This window comes from Morus notabilis, unplaced genomic scaffold (assembly GCF_000414095.1).
Source record: "Morus notabilis unplaced genomic scaffold, ASM41409v2 Scaffold264, whole genome shotgun sequence".
NCBI classification, from domain to species: Eukaryota; Viridiplantae; Streptophyta; class Magnoliopsida; order Rosales; family Moraceae; genus Morus; species Morus notabilis.
The window spans coordinates 42,651-68,950 of record NW_010368055.1 but is presented as its reverse complement, the minus strand read 5'-3'; the positions used below and the strand labels follow the sequence as shown (position 1 = coordinate 68,950).

The window sequence follows — 26,300 nt, the reverse complement described above, 5'->3', positions numbered from 1 at the left end:
CCTTTCGTAATCACTAAGCCTCGTTCACTTCGCTGATTCGAGTTTAGAATTCGAGTTGAGATGTGATTTTATGTGAGAGCTTTTTACTGTAGCAAAAAAGTTAGATGTGATTGTTTGTGAGAGCTTTTTACTGTAGAAAAACTCGAATTCTAAACTCGAATCAGCGAAGTGAACGGAACCTTAGATTTCTGCCGTCACTTTCTTTTTCTCCCGTTATATATCGACATAAGAAGGGCAGAATTCTAAAATAAGAGAAGGAAACTTAAAAAATGAGTTAAGGCCTTAAGGAGGGCTGATGATTCTTTAATCGTCTCGAAAAGAAATTAACAAAATACCTTGTGTTTGACCATACGTTTCTGTTAAACTCTAAGAACATATCTTTTGAGGCAAGAAGTTATTACACAACTTGATGTCTAACAATAGAGGAAAACCAAGCACAAGCTATATGAATTCCATTGTTCTATCTGATCACACTTTTAGACTATCATCAAACTGCCACAAAACAAGGTCTAGCAAAAGGAGGCAATTCATGCTACAACTACTCTCTCAAACAAGGCCTACACTAAAATCTTGCTAGTGCTTCTATATAAGGTTTTTTAAGAACAAGCAAATACATCTCAAAAACTATATAACTGGTGCTAGATTATGTGTACTATAAGCAAGTAACACCAATAGTATTTGTTTATTCTATCACTGGGATTGATCCACCAGCTGCCAAAATCTGTTGCTCCAGCTGAGAGAAGAAACATTACAGCAAGAATATAACTCAGAAATAAAGAGATATAAAATGGAATCTAATATAAATAGTGGTTAAAAATAAGGATATGATGCACTTTACATTTAACAGTTTTTCAAGCTTGTTCTTCAACACAGAGCATTCTTGTTGCAATTGTTGCAGACATATCAAACACCTGCAAACAATTACATTATCCAGAATTAATGTGACAAACAATCATGGCACACAAACTGATAAGAGGATAAAATTGAATAATTAATCAGCCTCCAATGGACTATAGGTTTTCATAGTTTAATCATGAATTAACCAGGATCAGTTTTTATTTTTATTTATTTATTTATTTATTTTGTTTTGATTCAAAGAAAAATCATACTGGTCACTGATATCTTAGCTTACAAAGTTGGGAAAAAGATTACAAATCATATCCATAATAGTATCCAATTATGAAACATTGCTTCAAAAGAAGCAAAAGTTTCTCTTTTATTAAAGTGTAACATATATGAGTATTAGCTGAGCCACATAAAAGATTTTCCCAATTAGAGAACTTTCAAAAGTTGAATTTGGAGTAAATTGAAAACAATGCCTCTTTCTATACTGAAATCTAACATATCTTTTAGCTTTTATCTTCTTTTTGCCCCCAACATTCAACAAGTCTAACACTGTTACAAAGGCCTCAATATATTCCTAAACCTTGAAAAGTTTACTATCTAGGACGTTTTATATTTATTCTTTTGTGGCTAATAAGTTAACAAGTAATATTCATAAATTATGAGTTAATTGTTCCAATTCAAGAACAACAATTAAGGTTTTTTTTTTTCAAGATTTAAATTTACAAAAACATCTGCGGAAAATAATGAGTTAAAAACACAACTCACCCTTCCAGGTTCTGAGCCTCGCAGTAATTTCTGAAGTTAATGCACACATTCTTTATCCTCATTGCACCAATGCTGTTTGTTAACAAAGAAACAAAAAATACTATATTAGAAGAAAAATTTTTAACCACTTGATAAAAATAAAAGGGTGTTATATAGATTTTCTATTTCCCAAAATGTTAATGATCACTTTCAATTCATAAGCAACTTTTTCTTTAGCCGATTTCCTTACAAACACACTAGCATATTATGTACCAATACCACTTAAACTCACACATTGAATTTATAAAGAAACAATAACAACAAGTCTTAATCCCAACTTAATTAGGGTCGACTAACAAAATTCATTCGCCATCTGTGGGAATCAAACCCACGACCACCGAATTTATAAAGAAACAAAAAATAAAAAATAAAAAAAAAATCAAATGAAGAATTAAAAGCATAAATAATATATACCTGGCACTACTACCCTTGAACTGATGAACATAGGCATCTACTTGCTTGAAGTCCACAACCTTTTGTTCACTGCAAAAGTGAAGACTATAACGGCCCATTGGACACACACAACAGTTCTACAACATAGGCCCACGACCAATAATAAAACAAATAATAATATTATGGTACAGACAAAAAGGAGGAAAAAGAAAAAAGAAAAAAGAAAAAAGAAAAAAGAAAAAAAAAACTCACAAAGCGTTGGCCATGTTGTTGAGAAGCTTCTCAGAGTCTTGAAAGAAGAGAGAGACAACCTCGACCACAAAATCCGGGCTGTTCTCGTCTTGCAGTTTCTTCAGCTGCACAAACTGGTCGTCCAAGAATCCCTTCTCACAACCCAAAAAAAAAAAGAAAAAATAAATTATTAAAGAACATGGTTTATAAAATTACACAATAATTATAGTAAAATCAGTTTGGTCAATAACACAGACATAAGAAAATTAAGAAAGAGCCCAAAAGAAAAGATCAGCATAATATAATTATTACTACGGTCAAGAAAATTCACAATTTTTGAATGGTAAAAAGAAAAGAAAAAGTGGTGAACCTCTTGACGAAGATATTGGAAGTAATCAAACCATTGTTTTCGCCACTGAGAAATAGCGCCGTCCATGGTCTGTCTTCTCTGGTTCTTGTTTCTTTCAAATAAGGATTTTAACAACCATCCAAATGGAGGAAAAGGGTGTTTTTGAAAGAAAGTTTTTGGAAGATCTAAAATGGACAAACAAGGTAGAGACTTGAATAAGAAAATGATTCAAGCAGAAATGGAGGAATATCTGAGAAAAGGGTTTTTAAGGATTTTTGGTCTTGTTGGACTGACAATTGAAGGCCATTACTGATTATGGTGCAGAATTATTACCAAATAATGGTCTAACCTTTTTCCCTTTAATTATTCTTTTTTTTAACGCCTTTTTTTAATATTTAATAATGGTTTTGTGCTCTCATTTTATAGAATGTCTCTCTCTCTCTCTGACCTTCCAATTTTTCTATTGTACGGGCACTTATCCCTTCTTGTCATCCACTAACACAGCGGTCAAATATTTTCTTAAGGAAAAAAAAATTGGAAAATATCAGGACATATCACTGACAATCTGACATATAAAATGAAGGATTATTTTCTAATAGAAGGTTTTATTTAAAAAAGAGGTTTTTTTTTTTTTTCCCTAAAAGCCATTTTTTGGAATAATAACCATTTTTTACTAGGAAAAAAAAACTATGCAGCGGAGTATAATCTCTAGCATTTGCATTATCTATTTATCTTTTATTCACCAAAAAGCAGGCCATTATCTCTAATGATAATGATATTGACCGACCATATTAAAGTCGTATTTGTACGTCCTATAAAACAGAGACACACACATGAAACCGTGTCCTTAGCAACACCTTTTAATTTTTATTGTCCTTCAAAACTCCTCAGCAAATTTAGTGCGTGTTTAGAATTATTTTTAAAAATGATTTTTACGTGTTTTGATAAATAAAAAATAATAATAAAAATAAAATGAGGTTTTATTTAATAAATATTTTAAAAATAATAAAAATAATTTTTTGAAAGAATTTAAAAAATAATTAAAAGTTATTTTTAATTTTTATTTGTTAGTACTTATTAATAATATTATAATATATTAATTAATAAATACGATTTCACTCTTTTATTATATTTAAAACAATCTCTTAAAAAATTAACTAAACGTAATTTTCGGTCTCAGAATAATTCTCAAAACAATCTTATTTTTACTTTTTATTAAAAATAAAATCATTTTAAAACTAATTCCAAACACATCCATAATATCTTCATTATTTTCTTCAACTTTTTAGAATAGGAGATGAGAACACTTAAAAAAATATTTACATTAAAAAAACAATTTTCGTTGAAAAATCTAGAGAAATATATGGTATTTATAGATATTATAAAATTTATGTTTTTATTTTTCCTTATTATCTATTATAACTTTAAAGATGACGGAATTATAAGATAAATTATACAAAACCAGATAAGTGCAATTTTTTTCATTTACATTGAGCCAATAGAGAGAAAACTTGTAATCATGATTCATGGCAGAACTTAGTGCAATTATCAAACGAAGATTTTCTGCTTCTCTTTTTTATGTGTATCATATATTGGCTAGGTTCGTAGAAGAAGATAAATCAAGTAAAGGTTTAAATGTTAGCATTGGCAGCAATTTTTGTTCCTTTCTTTTTCCGTGTGCGTACTAATTTTAAAATAAACATTACTTTTTTGCTAATAAAAAATAGGAAAAATGCACCCATTAGTATATTTTGGAAGTGCAAACGAATTTTATAGCATATTTTTTAAAATTAGTAAATTTATATTTCTTTTTAAAATAAATTACTTTTTTCCATTTTTATCTTTTGGGGTTTTCATTTTTCTTTTTCACAGAGATCTTTTTCTCTCTCCCCCCATCGTTCCAATCTGCTTTCTCTCGTATCACATCTCTGCACTCTGAGCTTGGTTTTCCCGTCGTCGGAGAATAGGAGCAATCAGTGGCAATGATGACGAAAGGACGGCGGCGGTTGTTTTCTTCGTGAAGCCTCTAGACTTCGCTTTTGTTTCGAGTTCTCTCCGTGAAGCCTCCAAATCTCGCTATCGCGACCAGATTCGCCCAAATCTCACCGTTTTTGCGAATCATATCTTGGAAGTCGTCAGAGATCGGAACTAAATCTCGCCGGTTTCGGGGCGATTGTTGCGACGCCACCGAACCGAATTGACGAAAGCGCGAACCATATTCCGACAGGGGCCGTCGCGAATCAGTTCGGCCGACCTCCGTTCAAGATCGTTGTTAGAGATCGCGAGTCTTCGACGAGCGCGGGCAATATTTCGACAAAGGCAGTTTCTCTCTCTTTCTCTGTGTGTGTGTGTGTGTGTGTGTGTGTGTTTTTGTTTGTGTTTAATGCAGGTGTGGTGCCGCCAGGAAGGGGTGGACGACGACTCTAGTTCTTTTGATTTGGGGTTAGTTGGGCATTAGAACTAGGATTAGGGTTAGTGATATGAGTTTGTGATTGTGATATGAGAATAATTTTGTTGGATTTGTCTGTGGTGGTGTTTGGAATTTTGGAAATACTGTGTATTTACTGGTAAATAATTTAACAGAATATGATAAATATTGTATATACTTAAAAATATTGTAGTAGTTATAAGTTTAAATTTAGTAAATACTTGAGTAATTTCAATTTTAAATATGATAAATATTGTATTTAGCGGTAAATATTTTAGTAGTTACAAGTTTGTATTTGGTAAATATTGTAATACCTTTAAATACTTTAGTAACTATAATTTTGAATATGGTAAATATTTTATTTATATGTAAATACTTTAATAGTTATAATTTGGAATCTACTATATGTACCGGTAAATACAGTGTTTAATGGTCGTCAGAGTTGGTGACGGGATTTTTGGATAAATATGATATTTATTAGTAAATTCGGTATTTACTAGTAAATATAGTGTTAAACGGTCACAGGAATCGGCGTCTGAATTTTCATATAAATATGATATTTACTGGTAAATATAATATTAAACGGTCACCGAATTCGGTGGCTGAATTTTTGAGTAAATATGATATTTACTAGTAAATATTGTATTTATTGGTAAATACGACATTTACCTATAAATACAACGTTAAATAATCACCGAAGTCGATGGTCGACTTTTTGGGTAAATAAGATATTTATTAGTAAATACAGTATTAAATAGTAAATACGGTATTTATTAATAAATAGTGTTAAACGGTTGTCGGAAAACAATCACCAAAAAATAGTCACCAGAAAACGGTCATAGGTTGCCAAAAAATGATCTCTGATCACCGGTCGTCAGAGCCGGCCGCCGGTCCCGGCCATAGTGAACTTGACTATAATCTACATATTTTAAAAAATATACTATAATTTAATATTTTTAAAAAAATAGACGTTTAGAGGGAAGAGTGAAGTGAAAAATGAGATTTAAAGGTATTTTTTAATTTTTAATAATATTTAAAAATTAAAATATCAAATTATATTATAATTTATTATTTTTAAAAAATATGTTATAATTTACTATTCACTTTACCAATTATTTCTCAAATGCTATTTGCTCAAGCAAATGAGATTATTTCTGCAAGTCCAACCCATTTGGACTTGGGAGATGAAGGGGTTGGTAATTGCCAATTGGTATAAATTTTTTCCCTTTTTGTTCCAATAAAGTCTATATATGGACACATATGCCTTTCCATTTATACACAAGTTCCTTTGAATCCGCGCTTATAAACGCGGGGTTACAAATCTACTATGTAGAGTCACATGCATTGATTTTGTACAGATTTAAAAAAAAAAAAAAAAAAACAACAACAACAACAACAAAAACAAAAATCTGCTTCTTATTGTAATAAGTTTGGTTTTCATTCTATATGATGTACGTATTTAAGTCTTCTTTTTTCAAGAGCTGTTTGACAACCCGCTGATTTGAGGAGTGATTCTCCATTACTCAAGGCATTGTCCCTTTTAGTTAGATAACTTGATGTCTAGATGCGACTTTTTTATGAGAGAAAACATTGTAACAAAAATTAGAGTTGGGATTCGAATTGGTAAAAAAACGAGGCTTCAGTCTCCTTCAAGGAGAACTTTAGCATCAGCTCTCCACCACCGCAAACAAAACGATATGCTAAGTGAACCACCAACAGGCCGAAGGCCGGAGGAAGGTAGACACATGACAAGCACAATGGTGTCTTGTGTCTCCACAAATCAAGAATGTTTCATGGACAATATTGAAAAGGGCTAATATTGCGTTGGCCGTTTGCCCATGAGATTGTGGCATGTGGTTGTTGTTCGCGTGCGGAAGCTCTAATATAGGGCATATGTCGAACCTAACTGGGGCCTCACAGAGCAGAGCAACCAAGACGTATGCTGCCCAACATGAGTCGGCTTAAGGTTTGGCCACACTCATGGATTTTATAGTCAGTGCGGTACAAAAGGGACATTACTACAATTGGGCAGCCATGTGAGGGTTACGAGTCGGAAAGAGTCACTCAGGCAACTTGCTTACAAGCTTAAGTCGCATCAAGGATTGGCCTATGCGTTTACAGTGGACCCTTAGTGCTGCAGCGCACAAGAGATTCGATGTCAACAGAGACTAAATTCATGGCAGAACTTAGTGCAATTATCAAACGAAGATTTTCTGCTTCTCTTTTTTATGTGTATCATATATTGGCTAGGTTCGTAGAAGAAGATAAATCAAGTAAAGGTTTAAATGTCAGCATTGGCAGCAATTTTTGTTCCTTTCTTTTTCCGTGTGCGTACTAATTTTAAAATAAACGTTACTTTTTTGCTAATAAAAAATAGGAAAAATGCACCAATTAGTATATTTTGGAAGTGCAAACGAATTTTGTAGCATATTTTTTAAAATTAGTAAATTTATATTTCTTTTTAAAATAAATTACTTTTTTCCATTTTTATCCTTATTTTAGGGTTTTCATTTTTCTTTTTCACAGAGATCTTTTTCTCTCTCCCCCCATCGTTCCAATCTGCTTTCTCTCGTATCACATCTCTGCACTCTGAGCTTGGTTTTCCCGTCGTCGGAGAATAGGAGCAATCAGTGGCAATGATGACGAAAGGACGGCGGCGGTTGTTTTCTTCGTGAAGCCTCTAGACTTCGCTTTTGTTTCGAGTTCTCTCCGTGAAGCCTCCAAATCTCGCTATCGCGACCAGATTCGCCCAAATCTCACCGTTTTTGCGAATCATATCTTGGAAGTCGTCAGAGATCGGAACTAAATCTCGCCGGTTTCGGGGCGATTGTTGCGACGCCACCGAACCGAATTGACGAAAGCGCGAACCATATTCCGACAGGGGCCGTCGCGAATCAGTTCGGCCGACCTCCGTTCAAGATCGTTGTTAGAGATCGCGAGTCTTCGACGAGCGCGGGCAATATTTCGACAAAGGCAGTTTCTCTCTCTTTCTCTGTGTGTGTGTGTGTGTGTGTGTGTGTGTTTTTGTTTGTGTTTAATGCAGGTGTGGTGCCGCCAGGAAGGGGTGGACGACGACTCTAGTTCTTTTGATTTGGGGTTAGTTGGGCATTAGAACTAGGATTAGGGTTAGGGTTAGTGATATGAGTTTGTGATTGTGATATGAGAATAATTTCGTTGGATTTGTCTGTGTTGGTGTTTGGAATTTTATAAATACTGTATTTTACTGATAAATAATTTAACAATATGATAAATACTGTATATATTTAAAGATATTGTAGTAGTTATAAGTTTAAATTTAGTAAATACTTGAGTAATTTTAATTTTAAATATGATAAATATTGTATTTAGCAGTAAATATTTTAGTAGTTACAATTTGCATTTGGTAAATATTGTAATACCTTTAAATACTTTAATAACTACAATTTTGAATATGGTAAATATTTTATTTATATGTAAATACTTTAATAGTTATAATTTGGAATCTACTATATGTACCGGTAAATACAGTGTTTAATGGTCGTCAGAGTCGGTGACGGGATTTTTGGATAAATATGATATTTACTAGTAAATTCGGTATTTACCAGTAAATATAGTGTTAAACAGTCGCCGGAGTAGGTAGTGGTCAAATTTTTAGATAAATATGATATTTACTCATAAATATTGTATTTACTAGTAAATACAGCATTTACTAGTAAATATAGTGTTAAACGGTCACAGGAATCGGCGTCTGAATTTTCAGATAAATATGATATTTACTGGTAAATATAATATTAAACGGTCACCGAATTCGGTGGCTGAATTTTTGAGTAAATATAATATTTACTAGTAAATATTGTATTTATTGGTAAATACGACATTTACCTATAAATACAACGTTAAACAATCACCGAAGTCGATGGTCGGCTTTTTGGGTAAATAAGATATTTATTAGTAAATACAGTATTAAATAATAAATACGGTATTTATCAATAAATAGTGTTAAACGGTTGTCGGAAAACAATCACCAAAAAATGGTCACCAGAAAACGGTCATAGGTTGCCAAAAAATGGTCTCCGATCACCGGTCATCAGAGCCGGCCGCCGGTCCCGGCCATAGTGAACTTGACTATAATCTACATATTTTAAAAAATATACTATAATTTAATATTTTTAAAAAATAGACGTTTAGAGGGAGGAGTGAGGTGAAAAATGAGATTTAAAGGTATTTTTGAGTTTTTAATAATATTTAAAAATTAAAATATCAAATTATATTATAATTTACTATTTTTAAAAAATATGTTATAATTTACTAATCACTTTACCAATTATGTTATTTCTCAAATGCTATTTGCTCAAGCAAATGAGATTATTTCTGCAAGTCCAACCCATTTGGACTTGGGAGATGAAGGGGTTGGTAATTGCCAATTGGTATAAATTTTTTCCCTTTTTGTTCCAATAAAGTCTATGGCCCCGTTCACTTCGTTGATTCGAGTTGAGATGTGATTTTATATGAGAATTTTTTACTGTAGTAAAAAAGTTAGATGTGATTGTTTGTAAGAGCTTTTTACTGTAGAAAAACTCGAATTCTAAACTCGAATCAGAGAAGTGAACGGACCCATGGATACATATGCCTTTCCATTTATACACAAGTTCCTTTGAATCCGCGCTTATAAACGCGGGGTTACAAATCTACTATGTAGAGTCACATGCATTGATTTTGTACAGATTTAAAAAAAAAAAAAAAAAAAAAAAAAAAAAAAAAAAAAAAAAAAAAATAAAAAACAACAACAACAAAAACAAAAATCTGCTTCTTATTGTAATAAGTTTGGTTTTCATTCTATATGATGTACGTATTTAAGTCTTCCTTTTTAAAGAGCTGTTTGACAACCCGCTGATTTGAGGAGTGATTCTCCATTACTCAAGGCATTGTCCCTTTTAGTTAGATAACTTGATGTCTAGATGTGACTTTTTATGAGAGAAAACATTGTAACAAAAACTAGAGTTGGGATTCGAATTGGTAAAAAAACGAGGCTTCAGTCTCCTTCAAGGAGAACTTTGGCATCAGCTCTCCACCACCCCAAACAAAACGATATGCTAAGTGAACCACCAACAGGCCGAAGGCCGGAGGAAGGTAGACACATGACAAGCACAATGGTGTCTTGTGTCTCCACAAATCAAGAATGTTTCACGGACAATATTGACAAGGGCTAATATTGCGTTGGCCGTTTGTCCATGAGATTGTGGCATGTGGTTGTTGTTCGCGTGCGGAAGCTCTAATATAGGGCATATGTCGAACCTAACTGGGGCCTCATAGAGCAGAGCAACCAAGACGTATGCTGCCCAACATGAGTCGACTTCAGGTTTGGCCACACTCATGGATTTGATAGTCAGTGCGGTACAAAAGGGACAATACTACAATTGGGCAGCCATGTGAGGGTTACGAGTCGGAAAGAGTCACTCAGGCGACTTGCTTACAAGCTTAAGTCGCATTAGCTCAAGGATTGGCCTATGCGTTTACAGTGGACCCTTAGTGCTGCAGCGCACAAGAGATACGATGTCAACGGAGACTAAATGGATTGCCAAAGGTGAGGAGCGTAGGCACTTGGGAAAGCATATCTGACATTGCTATTGGGATACAGAGCCTCTACATGTGGAAGCAGTTGTAGACGCTTGTGAACAAGACTCAGACATGAGTAATTCTCATTGATATGAATTAGGAAGAATGATTCAACCTGGACAGAAGTAGTTCCCATTGATATGAATTAGGACTCAAGAGCCTGTAGAAAGGCTTGATTGTGAAGGAGGCTCACCGGCTCCAATCAATGGAGTCTCGATGCCATTCGGTTGTATTCCACGACAAAAGTCCCGGACCGTGACACAAAGTACAAATCCTACCTATAGAGAAGCTAATAAAGCTACTCCTGGTTTGATTTCTCATGCTCTTTCTTTAGACAGTTAACTATTTGGTAGGAGGAATCTCCTCTACCTACTGTGTCAAATTTACTAGATATTCTGAATTAATAATAACAGATCTCTTTCTCTCAAAAAGAGTGAAAAAAAATCATTTTCCTATCTAATTATGTAAAACGTTAAGACGCACATGTAACACAATCTCATATTCATCTGTTTCCCTTGTCATTCCTTTTCATTTCTTAATTTCAAGAACGACAAATATTGTTATACAACTTGGAGAGAACTTGTTTTCACATTCGATCATCTGTACAGACAAAGCTTGAAAAAATTAAAAAGTTTCAGGACAGGGAATGCAAAACCAAATCGGCTTCCACCGAGGGCATACACACTCGTTGTCACCACAATCTGCCCCCAAGTTTAGCATCCTCTAGGAATTTACAGATTTCCATACAAAAATTTACAAGAGAAATAGATATGCCTTACCACATCAACAAGCTTGAACAGTTGCACCCACATAAACTTTTATTTACAATGTGCATTGCACTTCCAACGTCAAAAGATGTTACATGGCATGAATCAAGCAACTTTAATTCAATAGATCAACCTGCCACAATGTTGGAGGAACAGAGAGAGAGAGAGTTGAATTATAATACATATATGAAGAAAAATGTATGAAACAATCAGAGATGTAATAAACTCAGGACTTGTTGCAGCTTTAGTTTCAGAATGTTATACCTTCTTCAGAGAAGGAAAATATGCCTCCAAGCATTTCATCACTTTCCCCATCCTCAGGTTTTTCTTTTTGACAATGGCTTCTGCTGTTGTCAACTTCACCAGTTACAATTTCAGTTAACCCATGGCATCCATTGTTATCCGTTGTCGTACAATGTCCCTCTCGAAATAACTGTCCAAGATCTACTGGATGGTGCAAAACAGAAGACCCCTCGGAATTAGTGTTCATACTTGATGCATGTTGGTCAGAAACCAAAAGTGGGGCGTCAGTACTACCGGTGCTTAAAGAGGCAGCTCCTTCCCCAGAACCTCTTCCCAGAGGAGGCAACTTACTGCCTAACAAAGGTAAACCATTAGTGATACAATTGTCAACTTGAGAGTCAATGTTTTTTCGATGAGCAGAGGGAGGGCAGAGAATGCTCAAGGATTCATCATTTGGCGTGGATGGTTCAAAAGCTCTCTCTTTTCTTTCCTGGTGATTTGGGGTATGATAAGTGGCTGAATACAACCTCTCGCAATTTATTTGGTCAAAATCAAGAAAATTCTCGATTCTTCTTGAAGAACCTGGTGAAAAAAAAAAAATTGTCAGTAGAAGTTCAAGAGGACACCATTTGTTAAAGATGGTCGAACTGGTACAATTATGTTTTTAGCTGTGACAACCTCTAGCTGAGCAAATTAGATGGACATGCTATGCCAATGACAAATTTGTTATCGAGGAAAAGCCCAACTCAGAAATGGGAAAGAAAGATGGTTTAATTCATAGACCATTGTGAAAACACTAAGCATCTTAATAAAGTACTTTCTTCTCGAAATTTGTTCGCATTCTTCTACTGAGATTACAGTTTTTACGTTGCTTGCAAGATTTTCATTTCTCGAGCAATAACAGATAATTCATCATCCAAAACCAAAATAGTGGACAATGCAATTTCATCTAAAGTATCTTTCCAACAACTTATGTCTTACCACCATCTGAGCTTTCTGTGGAACTAAGTGATGCGGGCTTTGAATGACAAATAACAGTCTCTTCAGTAATCTTCTCATCTGTATAATGTGGTCCTGGAAAAGTCGAACTGGGATATCGTACCCCAAGAGGGACTCTGAATCATTTAGACCAAGCAAGCTGCCAATAAATAACGGAGTACAGGAAAACAAAACAAAACAAACAAACAAAAAGAAAAAGAAAACCTATCCTCTCACAAACACAACAAAACAGTACACGTCGCTCCAATAATTAAAAGAGACATTTAGCAAGATACAAACATCAATATGTCAATTCTACCAAAAACAATCATCAATATTTCAAGATAAGACTACATACGTAAAATGTTTTACAGCTATTAGAATTCAGAAAATTAAAGTGACTATATATTAAATGGTTGTCACCTGTCATTCCAGCTTGATTTGATGCTATGAAAATGGTCAAAAACAGGCAACAATTCCTTTTGCCTCATTTCAATTTCATGAACAGGTAACTTTTCAATTTCGAACTCTCCACTATCAAGATTATCAACTCTTGGACAACCCATCATATCAAAGCAAATCTAGAAAAAAATATGTAATCAATGAATGAATTAGAGGTAGCAAAAACCAATTAGAATAAGAGCGCAATAATAGATCTACCTTTGATTTCTGCCATATAGGTAACCTCAAAGCACTTATTTGCACCTCAGCATTTGATAGGTACCAGTGGGACCTCTCATAAGGCTTTCCGTTGTAATTTTCTACTATCTTTTTCTCCCCATCATCAGCATTTATGTCTAACAACTCTAGTCCATACAAATTCTTGGAGGCTGGTTTATTTTGAATCGTTTCGGTCACATCTTGTCTATCAAAGTTGGTACCTAAAGGACAGTCCTCTCTCTCTGGCCAATCTGATCGTCTACATACATCCCACCATTGAATAGGTTCAACTTTCACTCTCAGTTCATCCTCCTGCATGGACACAAGTGAAGCTGATTGGACACCTGAACCAGCTTTACTTGGTTCTACACCAATTGATGGCCGAAGTTCATGTTGAACTACATGACCAGATGGAGTATAAACTAAAAGATACTCCAACGAATCAGCCCTTGAGTTACCATGCTGAAGACTGTTAGATAGAGAATTATGAAAGACAGCAGCGACCGCACCAGATGGCACAAAAACCTTTCCTGTTGGAGAAGCAGCAGTGTTGTTGACTGTACTAAGCCATCCAAAACTACTATATTTTATCCTGCTCACAACAGAAAGCACAGTGGGCTCAGGGGGAGGAAAAGATTGTGGAGTAATGATGTATGATGACGTAGACCACCATGGCAGAGACAAAACAGGGTATAGAGATGGCTCTTCACCCTGAGAATTAAGAAGTTGAAATCCAGCATCGCCACCAAATGGGGATAAAACAAAAATGTGGCAGGTCCCCTTGGATGAGACAATTGCAATCCACTGACTGTAATGACTAAAACAAATATCTTGTATCATCTGAGAGACAAATAAACATGGAAAAGAAAAAATGTGAATACAACCTTACAGCATAATTCTGGATATTTGAGAGGAAAATTCTCAAAATAAATTTATTTACTCACAGCTGAAGTTATCCCTCGATGCAGTTTGTATAGATGCACATGAGAAGAACTCCAGTTGAAGTTTTGAACATCGGAACCACTGCGGGTAAATGAAGGCATTATCCGAAAAATATTTATATTGTTCCCATATATAGAGGCTGTAACCAGAAGGGTCCCACTTGGATCAAAACACAGTGCAGATATTGGACTAGTATGAGCTTTAAACTGTGAGATAATTGATCTAGAAACAAAATCTTTGACAACAACCTGCAAGCAAGAAAAAGTAATAAATCAATAAAACTTATAGCTTAAAAAAACCAGCGCTTCAAAGTAATGTTATTAAAAGAAGAAGGGTTATAAAAAATAAAAAATAAAAAAAACACACACACACACACATTGCACACTAAAGTATATACAATAAGACACTGACCGTTCCAGCATTATCCATTTCTGTTCCCGCAAGCCTGCCAACCTTCCAGCCAGAACTTGATGAAACGGGAGAATTAGACCCATCAGGAAGCAGCTCTTGGCAGTATTTGGACAAAGTTTTGTATCCCAAATCTCCCAGGTTGATTATTCCAGCAGCCAAGTGTTTGCTAGACTCCATTGCATAACGAGCCATCAAATTACCACCACTTGGTGATGTAGATGGACTAACTCCTGGTGAAGAAGATAGACTTTGTGGGCTTACTCGGCCATTGTTTGACACCAGTGGGCTATTGGACGCATATGCCAGCCACCTTGGACCCACAGCCATTGGACCATAACCAACATTAACACCAATTGATCCTTGTCCCGCCAGCTGAGGTACAGGATAAGTGAGAACACTGAACTTGTTCTCAAGAGTGAGGGCATCAAAGCAATAAATCTGCCAGTGAAAAAAAGAACGCAAGTTAGTCACTTATCCGATGAATAGTCGGATCAGTCAAACCCAAAAAAAAAATGTGGTATGATCTTAATATCACGGTTAACCCTGCTTTACATGTGTAGAAATCATGGGAGCATAACCGTTGCTCCATTCCTAACTATTACAATGGACTCCGAAATATTAAAGAGCAATTAGTAATAAAGTTCATGCCGAAACTCTAGAACCTCAAAGGAAATAATAAATACACTACTATGCAGTCAATACCATTTTGTAGGTCCCTGTCCATTATAACAATTGAAACCAACCACATAATCAGTACTTTGGAATTCTACATATCCATAATATGTATCCATGTTCTTCATGCAGAAGAACGATAAGAAATACATGTCATATACTTGACTTAATTCATCATCACAGATAAGCCAGTGCTTACTTGAGTGGCAAGACCGACAGCCACTATCTGAGGACTGCATCTAACCATACACACAGCTGACCGGAATCTGAGAACATGCACATAACAATGGGACCTAAGGGAATAAAACTGAACGTTTGTAGACGAGTTGGCACAATTTCCTGACATGGATTCCGCACCGCCATTTTTGCATACCCCAACCGACTGGGTACCATTTTGAATTATGGTCGAACAGTTGGTGTAATCCCCAGCAACAACCAGCAGAAGTGGATGGGAAGTTCTGTATCCTTCCTGGCCATTAGAACTTGCAGGATAGGGCTGCATCTGTAAGAATGATACTGGACCATCACGCTTCGAAACCAGTTCGCTATAGTTAGAAGCATCCTCCACATCAAAAACTTGGAAACCATTCTGGTAACCGAGTAACAGGACACGTTTGAAGATAGATGGACCAAGCTCTAGCCTGTCAAAGCCAGCCCAGGTAACCTGTTTACCAACCAAACTAAGATCAGGACCCACTACCACATCTTGAAGCAACAAACTACATAAAATTTCGCATAACAGAGAATATTCAACTGAAGCTAAAGAACGTCTAGTTTTTATACAAGTTGAGGTTTGGTTCGCACACTTGTAAATTCTGCCCAAGAAGTACAAACATAAAGTTGATCACTTTTTGAAGCCCAAGGGTAAAATTCAACTCCACACGTCTAAATCTGAGCGCCTTGCCATATCAAGCAGTTTTTTCCTGTGAGCATTCTTAAGTTTCCCAACATTAATTATTACATTTCCGGGTTAATGAGAATTAATTACATTGCACCGCCCTAAAGCTAAGTGAAAAGTTCTTAATTCCTCTAAACATATCAAATTAATAATAATCTTAATTTCTCATCATATATCCTTTCCTTCCTATAAAACCATGAAAATTGAACCGTACAAAACGTAATAGAACAAAAATTCGAACTTTATGATAGCAGATTCCACCAATTTAAGAAATCAATTATCACGAGAACATGAAAAAAAAAAAAAGAAAAAAAAAAAAAAAGAAAAAAAAAAAAAAAGAAAAAAAAAAAAAAAGAAAAGAAAAAATAATCCAAGCGACGAAATAGGCGAGAAAATCGCAAACCTGGTCCTTCTGATCCTCGGAAGAAGCGGCGGAAATCGTGGCGGCGACCGAGGCACCGGCTGAGCGGACAGTGGAAGCGACCGAGCCGGCATTCGACGACACCGTTTTGAGGCAAGACGATATGATCCTGAACGAATTCGGCAAAAGGCCGTTATTCCTTCCCTTCCCTTTCTTCATCCTCCACCTACCGCCACCGACTTACCCGAGCTACTACTACTTCTACTACTCTCTCCACAACCACCTCTTCCTCCTCCCTTCACCACCGCCGCCGGCGCTAACTCCAGCTCCGAAGACGCCGCCGACGAGCATGTCTTGTCGCCGACGATCGGAAAGACCATCCGATAATCGCCGTGCACTCGCTGATCGCAAGCTCTTCCGGTTTCGCTTCCTTGGAGTTTGTTTGACTTGAGAAAAACAAGGCTAGTTCTTCAGTTCGGCCCCTCGGTCCCTTTCATAGCTCAGCTTTTTTTCGCTTTCTCTCTCTAATCTCTCTCTCTCTCTCTCTCTCTCTCTCTCTGTCCCTGCCCCTTTCTCCCACAGTCCACTCTCTCTCTCTCTCTCTCTCCCCCTCTCTCTCTGTGTTAGACTCACAGACTTCTCTGTAGTTTTGGGTTCGTAAATAATGTTAAGCAACCGAGTTTCTATTTACTCTTTGTTTCGGAGTTCACTCTTTAAAAAATAAATAAATAACAAGTTTAGAATTTCATGGATTTTCCTCTGACGCCGAAGATTGAGGCAAATGGGCGTAAATCCGGTGCCCACCATCCCAATCACAGTGAGAGGTGAGAGCGAGGGAAATTTTATATGCGTGTTGATGGAGATCAGAGATTTTTCTCTTTTTCTTTTCTTTTTTTCTTTTTTCTTTTAACGTTTTAAAACGTTTCTTTCTATTTTCATTCGTTGTTAAATGTGAAAAACGTAAAGAGAGAGAACTTTTATTTTATGTTGTGTTTGTTATTTTTGTTTTTAATTTTTCTATTTTCAAAGAAAATTAAAAAATGTACTACTCTAGATATACTTGGGTACTTTTATAATTTATTCACTATGAGGACATAATGGGTAACGTTATTTTCATTTATTACAATGCGACATCTGAACTTCGTCTTTTTCGAGATTTCATTGCTGTTTCTTACTTGGGCATCAAGTGAGACTCAAGGCCCGAGGGGCTTCTTTTAAGATATGCCACAAAATTCAGTTCTTCATTTAACTTATTTAAATTTAAAATTTAAGTTTTATTATAATAAAAAAATTTTAAAAATAGTTATATTTAATTTTTTTAATAAAATAAAAAATTCTCACATAAAATTATATCTCAACTCGAATCAACAAAAAGCTCCGTTCACTTTGCTGATTTGAGTTTAGAATTCGAGTTTTTCTACAGTAAAAAGCTCTCACAAACAATCACATCTAACTTTTTTGCTACAGTAAAAAGCTCTCACATAAAATCACATCTCAACTCGAATTCTAAACTCGAATCAGCGAAGTGAACGAGGCCTCCCGACTTTAAATAGAGAATTGGTATAAAACTAAAGCATCATTCATTTCACCGATTTGAGTTTTCAGTTCTATATTTCTACGGGTAAAAACTCTCAAAAAATGTCACATCTAACTTTTTCTGTTACAGTTAAAAATTTTCAGAAAATGTCACGTCTAAGCTTGAATTGAAAACTCGAATCTGCGAAACGAACGAGGCCTAAGGGTGATAATTCATGTTAGTAGATCGTGTTTGTAATATCAACTCAAACACGACTTGTTTATTAAACGTGTTAAAAATATCAACCCAAACACGACATATTTATTAATCGTGTTAATCGTGTCAACCTGTATAACTCGTTTAAATTAATATATTAAATAAATAACTAATATAATAATGACGTATTTAACATAATTAATACATGTTTAACATGTTTATTGGTCAATTTATCTTTTCCTTTAAGAAAAATAAATGAATTTTACCTACAAATATTAAAATTCACATTATTTGTATTTAATATATCATATAAATTTTCATACATATCATTATATTACATATGACACATATAGTTAATCGTGTCACTTCGTATTAGGAGATCAACCCTGACCCAACTCATTTATTAATCGTGTTATTCGTATCAACCCGATTATGAACCAAACTCATTAATAGTAAACTCAAACCCGTTAATTTTGTGCGGGTTTCGAACCGTGTCATCGTATTGCTACCCGAATTGCCAACCTTACATAAAACATCATGTCATATCATATAATTAAATAAAATGAAAAATACACTATAACCTACTAATCTCATGTTAATCAAAATTTATTTTTCTTAAATTGATATGTGTTTGTGGATAGCCCATCAAAGTTTTACGCAAATTTTATGGGGACACTGTTTAAAAAAATTAAAAAAATAATAATTTAAGGACATATAAAAGTGTTTCTTTAGAAAATACTAAATATAGCATTAAGATATTGTATCCTAACCTATGATATCCAACATGATACTCATAGTCTCTACTATGATATCAATCGGTAATTACGGTATCCCATCGTGATGCTAGCCGATAACCTCTAGTAGGATATAAATTTATTATCTAATTTTTAGTATCTAATTGGTATCTAACTAATTAAATCACACCACATCATTTTATGATAAGCACAAAAAAATAATTAAAAAGCAATCTAAGCGCCTGTTTAGTTTACTGATTCAAATTTTTAATTCGAGATGAGATGTGACTTTATATTGGAGCTTTTTACTGTAGTAAAAAAGTTAAATATGATTATTTTTTAAAATTTTTTACTGTAGTAAAATTTAAATTTTAAATTCGAATCGGTGAAATGAACAGGAGTTAAATTTTTTATATTACATGACATGATTTGATCGGTTAAAAACTAATTAGGACACATTAACTAACATTAATTTGAGTGCCTTCTAGTATCCACCAAAAATCGTTATTACTAGAGGCAGTCTACCGTACTAATGAAAATACCTATAAAAACCAAAATAAACTTACATGAATTTATAGATTTATATACTGGCGTAAGGAATGTCTCAGTCACAGTCACCACAGAGGAGAGGAGATGCAGAAGATTACGTAGGTCCAGAAATTCTAAAAGTCGTAGGAGATAAAAGATCTCCCTTGGGAGGAGATTTGGAGATATCAAGTGAAGTCCCAACAAATAATTTTACTAGCCATATTGAAATATAACAAAAAAAAAATAGAATATTTTGAAAATAGTAAAAAATAATAATATTAAAATAATTATTATGTCATTTGAAGCATAAGACATATATCATTAAAATAATTAATATGTAACTCTTAAAAGGGGTTGTTCTTTTGTAACAAAATTCAGAAAAAATTTAAACTCAAGTTACAATTTTATTTAAGTTCATGTTCTTTTAAGTTCCAACTTTATTTAAGTTACAATTTCAACTCAAATTATAACTCAAATTCAACTTAAAAATTACACACAAATCACACTATAAAAGAACGGCCCTTTACTATTTCAAAACGTTGCATTTCAACCTCACTCTTATAAATTGGAAGGGTTTGATGGTAGGTGTCAGGATTGGGCTGGGCTGGGCAGTGGTCTCGTGTGGTCGAGCTTTTAATGTTGCGTGTAGACAGTGAGGGCGGGAAATTATATTCTTTTTTTTTCACCCCTATAGATATGTGAAATTGTGTAATTATCTCTATCAAAATTTTCAATTAGGGTTGGTAATCTAAGTAACAACATGACAAGATGACTCAAAATTCATACGAAATTAGTGAGTTTAGATTTATTATAAATAGGTTTGAGTCATAATCGGGTTGACACGATTAATAAATGAGTTGGGTTATGGTTAACCACCTAACACAAATTGACACGATTAATTATATATGTCATCTGCAATCTAATAATATGTGATATAACATGAGTTTTTATATGACATATTAAATACAAATAATATAAATTTTAATATTTGTAGGTAAAATTCATTTATTCTTCTTAAAGGAAAAGATAAATTGACCAATAAACATGTTAAACATGTCTTGACCGTGTTAAATAAGTCATTATTATATTAGTTATTTATTCAGTATATTAATTTAAACGGGTTACACAAGTTGACACGATTAATAAATGGGTCGTGTTTAGGTTGATATTTTTGACACGTTTAATAAACATGTCGTGTTTGGATTGATGTTTTTTGACACGATTAATTAACTGGTTAACACGAAAATGACCCATTAACACAAATTGCTACTCTTATTTTCAACCCAAAATAAAAAAGTGTATCTATCAAAATTGGTCATGTTTTAAGTATTGCTATGTGGTCAAATGTCTAAACTCACCACAACAAGAAAGAATTTCATCAAGATGGCATCATTTCTTGCCATTTTGCACCGTTTTCAGATTGTGATGGCTTTAAACCTTGGGCCCGTTTGGCATTGATTTTAGAGGTTATTTTTAACTTTTATAAAGAAAATAGTAAGTTAAGGTGTTTGGTAAATTCTATTTTTGTCCGATAACTTTTAAAAACTGTTGTTAAATAACGGAATTTGAGAAGTATGTGAGGGGTTATTTTTGCACAGCAACTTCTGCTGTGATTGTCTAAAATTATGAAGATAACCTTAATAATAAAATTAATTTTCAATCTACCTGATGTACTTTTCCATATCAAATTAAAAAACATATATTTTTAAGATAGTTATTTGCAATTAAAAATCTTTAGCAAGTATACTATCCTAAATTTTATTTAAATATTTTTAGTCATTATCAAAATGTTTAAAATAATAACAATTAATAAGAAATTTAATAGATGGATAATTTTTCTCAGTCAATAAAAATAATTTATTTTTATGAAATATTTTAATTAATAATTTAAAATTATATTTTTATATATTGAATATTGACCATAAAAATAAAAATAAAACTAACCATACATATGTGCTAAAATATGTCTACTTTTGTCAATATACATCTCCACAATAATTTTATACACAGTTTATCAAACACTTAAATTTCTACTTATGATATTCACAACCGTTTGTAAAAATATTTACTAAATACTTATATACTTTTGGTCACAACAACTTATTACTAACAACACATTAACAGTAAAAATTTTCAACAACACATCAATGTCAAACTAACCCCTTATCATTATCCTCTTCCCATACATCTCCAGTTGTCCATTTTTTATTAATTGAAATATCAACTTAAATTATTCTATTAAGGGAATTATTAACTTCAATTTTAAACACACAAAAAAAAGAGTATGCATGGTAACTCTTTTTTTTGTGCTGAAAATACATAATTACACTTGTAGATGAAACTTTTACCCAAAAAGAAAATACAAAAGATTATAGAAAAAAAGAATTGTAGCATGCTATAAGCAAAAATGACTTCCCAATAAATTACCATGGGTTGAACAGCCTTTTTGGTCTGTAGTTTGTAGAACTTTCTATAACATTTATCTATAAGTACCCTGTAAATCTTTGTATATATACATAGATTGGAAAGGCCTTTTCATTCTCTTGTTCTGTTCTTCAACGTTTGTGTATGTACACGCATGTTGATCGTTGAGAAACATATCATCAGTGGTTTTTTTTTTTTTTTGGACTGAACTTAGACAAATATCCGTAAACTATATACTTAATTCTGATGTTTCACTACTCCTTTCATGAACCTGTCCGTAAACTCTGAGGACTGCGAAAGCAAAACCCGCCGATGCCGATGAAGATGAACTCATTCTTGGTTGTGCTGTTCTAGCCTTCTGCATTAGTGAGTTCCTCGCGAAGTAGCTTGCGGAAAAATGGAATTCGGGTTTTCTTCATGTGCTTCAAACAACTAAAGTCACCATGCAAAAGCTCAAGAACCTGCACCCCAGATTCCAATGCAAGTCAACTTCATATAAACATGTTTTTAAGTATTAATCATGGAAACATTCAAAATCAAATTGTCCCGAGATTGTTTTGGTGAACGATTTTGACCATCCTGATTTAAAAAAAAAAAAAAAAAAAAATCAAACTAGGAAGAAACATCCTTTCTTTTATCACCATACCAAAATGCTTAAGAAAAGCCTTGATATCTCCACAAGGTCTTAACACATGCATCTCCAAATAGGTTACATTTTGACTAGCAATAACCATAAAGTTTGCTTGTAACAATATATCGTACCTGACTCATACTTGGCCGTCGAATCGACGACTGTTGTATGCACAAGGAAGCAGCCAAGAGCATGAGAGTCACTTGCCGGGAGTTGTAGTCATCAGCTAAAGAAGGATCAACCAGCTCTCTTATGTCACTCTTTTTCAGCAGAGGTTTTGCCTGGAAATAGAATTGAAATATACAAATTAGAATAATCAACAGGCATTCTTTTGACTTATCATCGTATAATAGAAACTTGCAGCCATTTTATACTAAAATTTTAAGTTAGAAAACCACACAACCTACCCATAGAACAAGGCTCTGGTGGGAGTAATCCAGAGCTCGGCGTCCGGTGACTAATTCCAATAGCAACACACCATAGGCAAACACATCAGTTTTCTCATCTACTATGCCATGGAGCAAGTACTCGGGAGCAAGGTAGCTGCAATAGCAGGACATAACAAGATCAATGCTATGCAAATGCCAAAAGCTTTGATGGAAGACAATAAAAGAAGAAAGGAAGTAAAAGGTTTACGAACCCGAATGTGCCTTCGAATTTTGACACAGTGTGGTGAGTCCACTGCTGTGGTAGCCATTTTGCAAGACCAAAATCACAAATCTGCATAAAAAAATGGTTGAAAACCCCAAATGAATACACAAAAACGAGGAAAATAATGAAAACAATTCCAAAAAGAAATTAACAACAGATTCGTGAAGGAAAGTAAAGTTATTTAGGTCATGACTGTCATCCACCGGTGTCTTGTAATAAATGTTAGGTTGGGCTCAATGATTTAGTATACTTAGTGACTTTTTACTATTTCTTTATCAACAACCCTTGGATTATTTTTAAATGGTTAAGATCTGCCTAAAAATTAAAAGTTAAGGATAACAACCATGCCTAATTAATTGTAGTAGAAAAATCAACAAGGGTACCTGAGGCTCAAAGTCCTCACTGAGCAATATGTTTGCAGCCTTGATATCTCTGTGGATGATTCTCCTTTGACAACGCTCATGAAGATATAGTAGACCCCTAGCTGTTCCCAATGCAATCTTATACCTAATGCCCCATAGCAACTTCTCCTTTGAGCAACCTAGAAACAAAAGCACATACAAATTTTGCAGTAACTATTTATCTCAAACGAATCAATGGATTTTATGAGTTAGTTTATATTAAAGCAAGACAACCAAGAAGTATTAAGCTAAAGTACTAACCATAAAGCATGGAAGCTAAGCTCCCATGCGGAGACAATTCAAGAACAAGGTAAAATCCTCCTTCAACCCCATAGCCAATCAACTTAGCAGTGTTAGGATGGTTAACGTGAGCCATGATCCCGATTTCCGACAGAAAATCCGCCGTAATCTCATCCGGTGTTCCCCGCGTTAGCCGCTTAATCGCCACCAGTTGCCCATTTCTCAAACGGCCCTTGTAAACTTCAGCATAACCTCCCTTTCCAATAAGATTTTCTACACCAAAAAGAAAGATTCTTTTTTAAAAAATTATTAATTCTTTTGCGCATTTACACAAACAAATAAAAGAAATGATAAGCTTATGCCACAAACCAGGGCTGAAATAATTGGTCGCAATTTGCAGCTCATACAAATTAAAGTTCTTCCATGGAGACTTCAAATGGCAATCGGATTCCGACCCGAATCTCGAGGCTATAATTTCCCGGAAACTACTGCTCATTCTTCTGGAAAGGTTCATGACGTTGAGAGAATGCATTGTGGTTAAAGGCTTCTTCGATCTAGTTCTGAGTAATTTGAAAAACCAGTGCCATTTAGAAGATGTGGAATTTTTAACGCCTTCGGAATCAGGGTCTTTTGAAGAACATGTTTCCGAGGAATCCGAGCTTCTGAAGTAGTCCTCGAGAACACAAGTGGGCGAGAAAGTATCGTCTTTTTCCTTCATATTCGAAGCTATTTTCACCTAAAGAAAAACAGAGTAATATCGTCACATTAGAGAGAGAAAAAAAATATAGCAACACAAAAAAAAAATGGAAAAATGGAAAAAAGGTGAAGATTTTATACCTTGGGAAGAAACAGATTATGAGATTTTCTTACATAATTCAGGTAAAGTCAATAAATGGGTTTTAGAATTCTAAAGAAATATAGAAATGTTCTGCAAAACGGAGAATAGTAAGCCAACGGAAGAGACGAGAAACGGAAGGAGACGAGAAAAGGAAACGAGGGATTCGGAATACGAAAAAAGAAACGTACAAATATCTTTGAAATGTTTGTATGTATGTGAAGCGGCGAAGATAAGCATACCGTAAAAGACGTAACCGACGGTTCTTCTTTGTTGTTTTCTTCGATCGAAAAGCTGAAAAAGTTACAGAGGAGAGAGAGAGAGAGAGAGAGTTTCAGAAAAAATCAGAAGAAGAAGAGATCGAGGACATGGATTCAGAGTTACTCTAACAGCTTCAACGATGACCTCCTTTTCAATGTTTCCCGGGTTACTAATCACAGTTTCTTTTATTAATATAAATTCTTCTTATTAAAAAAAAAAAAAAAAAAAAAAAAAAAAAAAAGAGAAAAGTTTTTAAATTAGAGTTTAAATTATTTAATAAATAAAACAAAAAGCATTTGAGACACATGAAATCGGTTAGAGAAAATCCTCTTTTATCCGTTCACTGGTCAGAGACGGCTCGTTTTGTAAAGTCCTATACTGTAGGATTTGCCACGTAGGATTAATGCATGGAATCTGATACTTTGAGATTAATTGGTCAAAATATGTCCTAATACTTATTGGCGGCATATAAATAACACATGAATGTTGATATATACAGTCTCGGTCATTGATGTCCACAATAAAGTAATGAAAGTAGCAATTTTGTTAAAGCAGCAGTTTTGTTTATCTCAATTTTGCAACCAATTCTTCTTTGACGTCTAGAGATCTATTCATATTTTCCAAATTGGTGTTACAATTATAGTAATTATAGTAAGCTATTAATAAGACGTTTCTAATTATTATGAGCTAAAGAAAACGACGTTATCTTAAGGGATTTATTTCACCTTTTCAAGGCCACATATAAATACAAGGAGAAAGATCCTTTATGGCAATGAGGGAATTATTATTATTATTATTATAACTAATTGTGAGGGGTAATTGCCGATGCCTTAAGCATGTATCAAACAACATATCTGTAGAATACTTTGCTTCGTAATCATTACAAATGTAATGATATGTAACAATTACATTCCCCATATATCAAAACGTACCGTCACGCAAAGGGGATTTTTTTTTTTTTTTTTTTTTTTGTGTGTGGAAATCATTGCACTCTTCACCCACAACTAAAGTAATTCTTACTAGTATATATCTATACAACATTTCTATAAATATTTTTTAAAATTTTGTTTCACATATTATATGTATTACATGATTGTCTTTTTAAATTATAGAAGATACGAATTAGATATTAATTTATTAATCTATTATATGAGGTTGATTCAAATATAAGTAGAGTCAATACTAAATCTGTTTTTGGTGGGTGGCTCCTTTCCGTCGATCTTTTCCTATCTTAAAGCCGCTTGTGGTTATAAACTGAAGATGGTTTGCTATTTCAACAACCCCT

The 26,300-nt window shown here is 34.1% G+C and overlaps 3 protein-coding genes across 7 annotated transcripts; all 3 read right to left on the bottom strand.

Moving 5' to 3' along the window:
• Positions 1 to 283: 283 nt before the first annotated feature.
• LOC112094701 (histidine-containing phosphotransfer protein 1-like) lies at positions 284 to 2,994 on the bottom strand. The gene is made up of 6 exons (XM_024176281.1): positions 2,645 to 2,994; positions 2,296 to 2,426; positions 2,065 to 2,133; positions 1,612 to 1,683; positions 839 to 911; positions 284 to 733 (listed from the first exon to the last, which is right to left on the bottom strand). Exons 1-6 carry the CDS (start codon positions 2,708 to 2,710, stop codon positions 683 to 685), a joined length of 462 nt encoding a protein of 153 aa, XP_024032049.1. The 5' UTR covers positions 2,711 to 2,994; the 3' UTR covers positions 284 to 682.
• Positions 2,995 to 11,203: 8,209 nt separating this feature from the next.
• On the bottom strand, positions 11,204 to 17,441 carry LOC21403315 (autophagy-related protein 18g). Of its 3 annotated transcripts, none has more exons than XM_024176270.1 (9): positions 16,621 to 17,441; positions 15,519 to 15,983; positions 14,648 to 15,085; positions 14,239 to 14,484; positions 13,295 to 14,134; positions 13,058 to 13,215; positions 12,638 to 12,771; positions 11,678 to 12,238; positions 11,204 to 11,546 (listed from the first exon to the last, which is right to left on the bottom strand). In XM_024176270.1, the coding sequence occupies exons 1-9, from the start codon at positions 16,795 to 16,797 to the stop codon at positions 11,542 to 11,544; spliced, it is 3,024 nt and encodes a 1,007-aa protein (XP_024032038.1). In that variant the 5' UTR covers positions 16,798 to 17,441; the 3' UTR covers positions 11,204 to 11,541. The 3 variants fall into 3 exon arrangements, with proteins under 3 accessions (XP_024032038.1, XP_024032039.1, XP_024032040.1); XM_024176271.1 differs by having other exon boundaries at positions 12,638 to 12,744; XM_024176272.1 differs by lacking the exon at positions 11,204 to 11,546 and having other exon boundaries at positions 12,121 to 12,238; positions 12,638 to 12,794.
• Positions 17,442 to 21,962: 4,521 nt separating this feature from the next.
• LOC21403314 (receptor-like cytosolic serine/threonine-protein kinase RBK2) lies at positions 21,963 to 25,166 on the bottom strand. 3 transcript variants are annotated; one of them, XM_024176263.1, is made up of 9 exons: positions 24,997 to 25,166; positions 24,757 to 24,847; positions 24,289 to 24,655; positions 23,941 to 24,192; positions 23,662 to 23,819; positions 23,268 to 23,347; positions 23,035 to 23,170; positions 22,759 to 22,908; positions 21,963 to 22,457 (listed from the first exon to the last, which is right to left on the bottom strand). In XM_024176263.1, the coding sequence occupies exons 3-9, from the start codon at positions 24,635 to 24,637 to the stop codon at positions 22,347 to 22,349; spliced, it is 1,236 nt and encodes a 411-aa protein (XP_024032031.1). In that variant the 5' UTR covers positions 24,638 to 24,655; positions 24,757 to 24,847; positions 24,997 to 25,166; the 3' UTR covers positions 21,963 to 22,346. The 3 variants fall into 3 exon arrangements, with proteins under 3 accessions (XP_024032031.1, XP_024032030.1, XP_010112689.1); XM_024176262.1 differs by having other exon boundaries at positions 24,757 to 25,166; XM_010114387.2 differs by lacking the exon at positions 24,757 to 24,847.
• Positions 25,167 to 26,300: the final 1,134 nt, after the last annotated feature.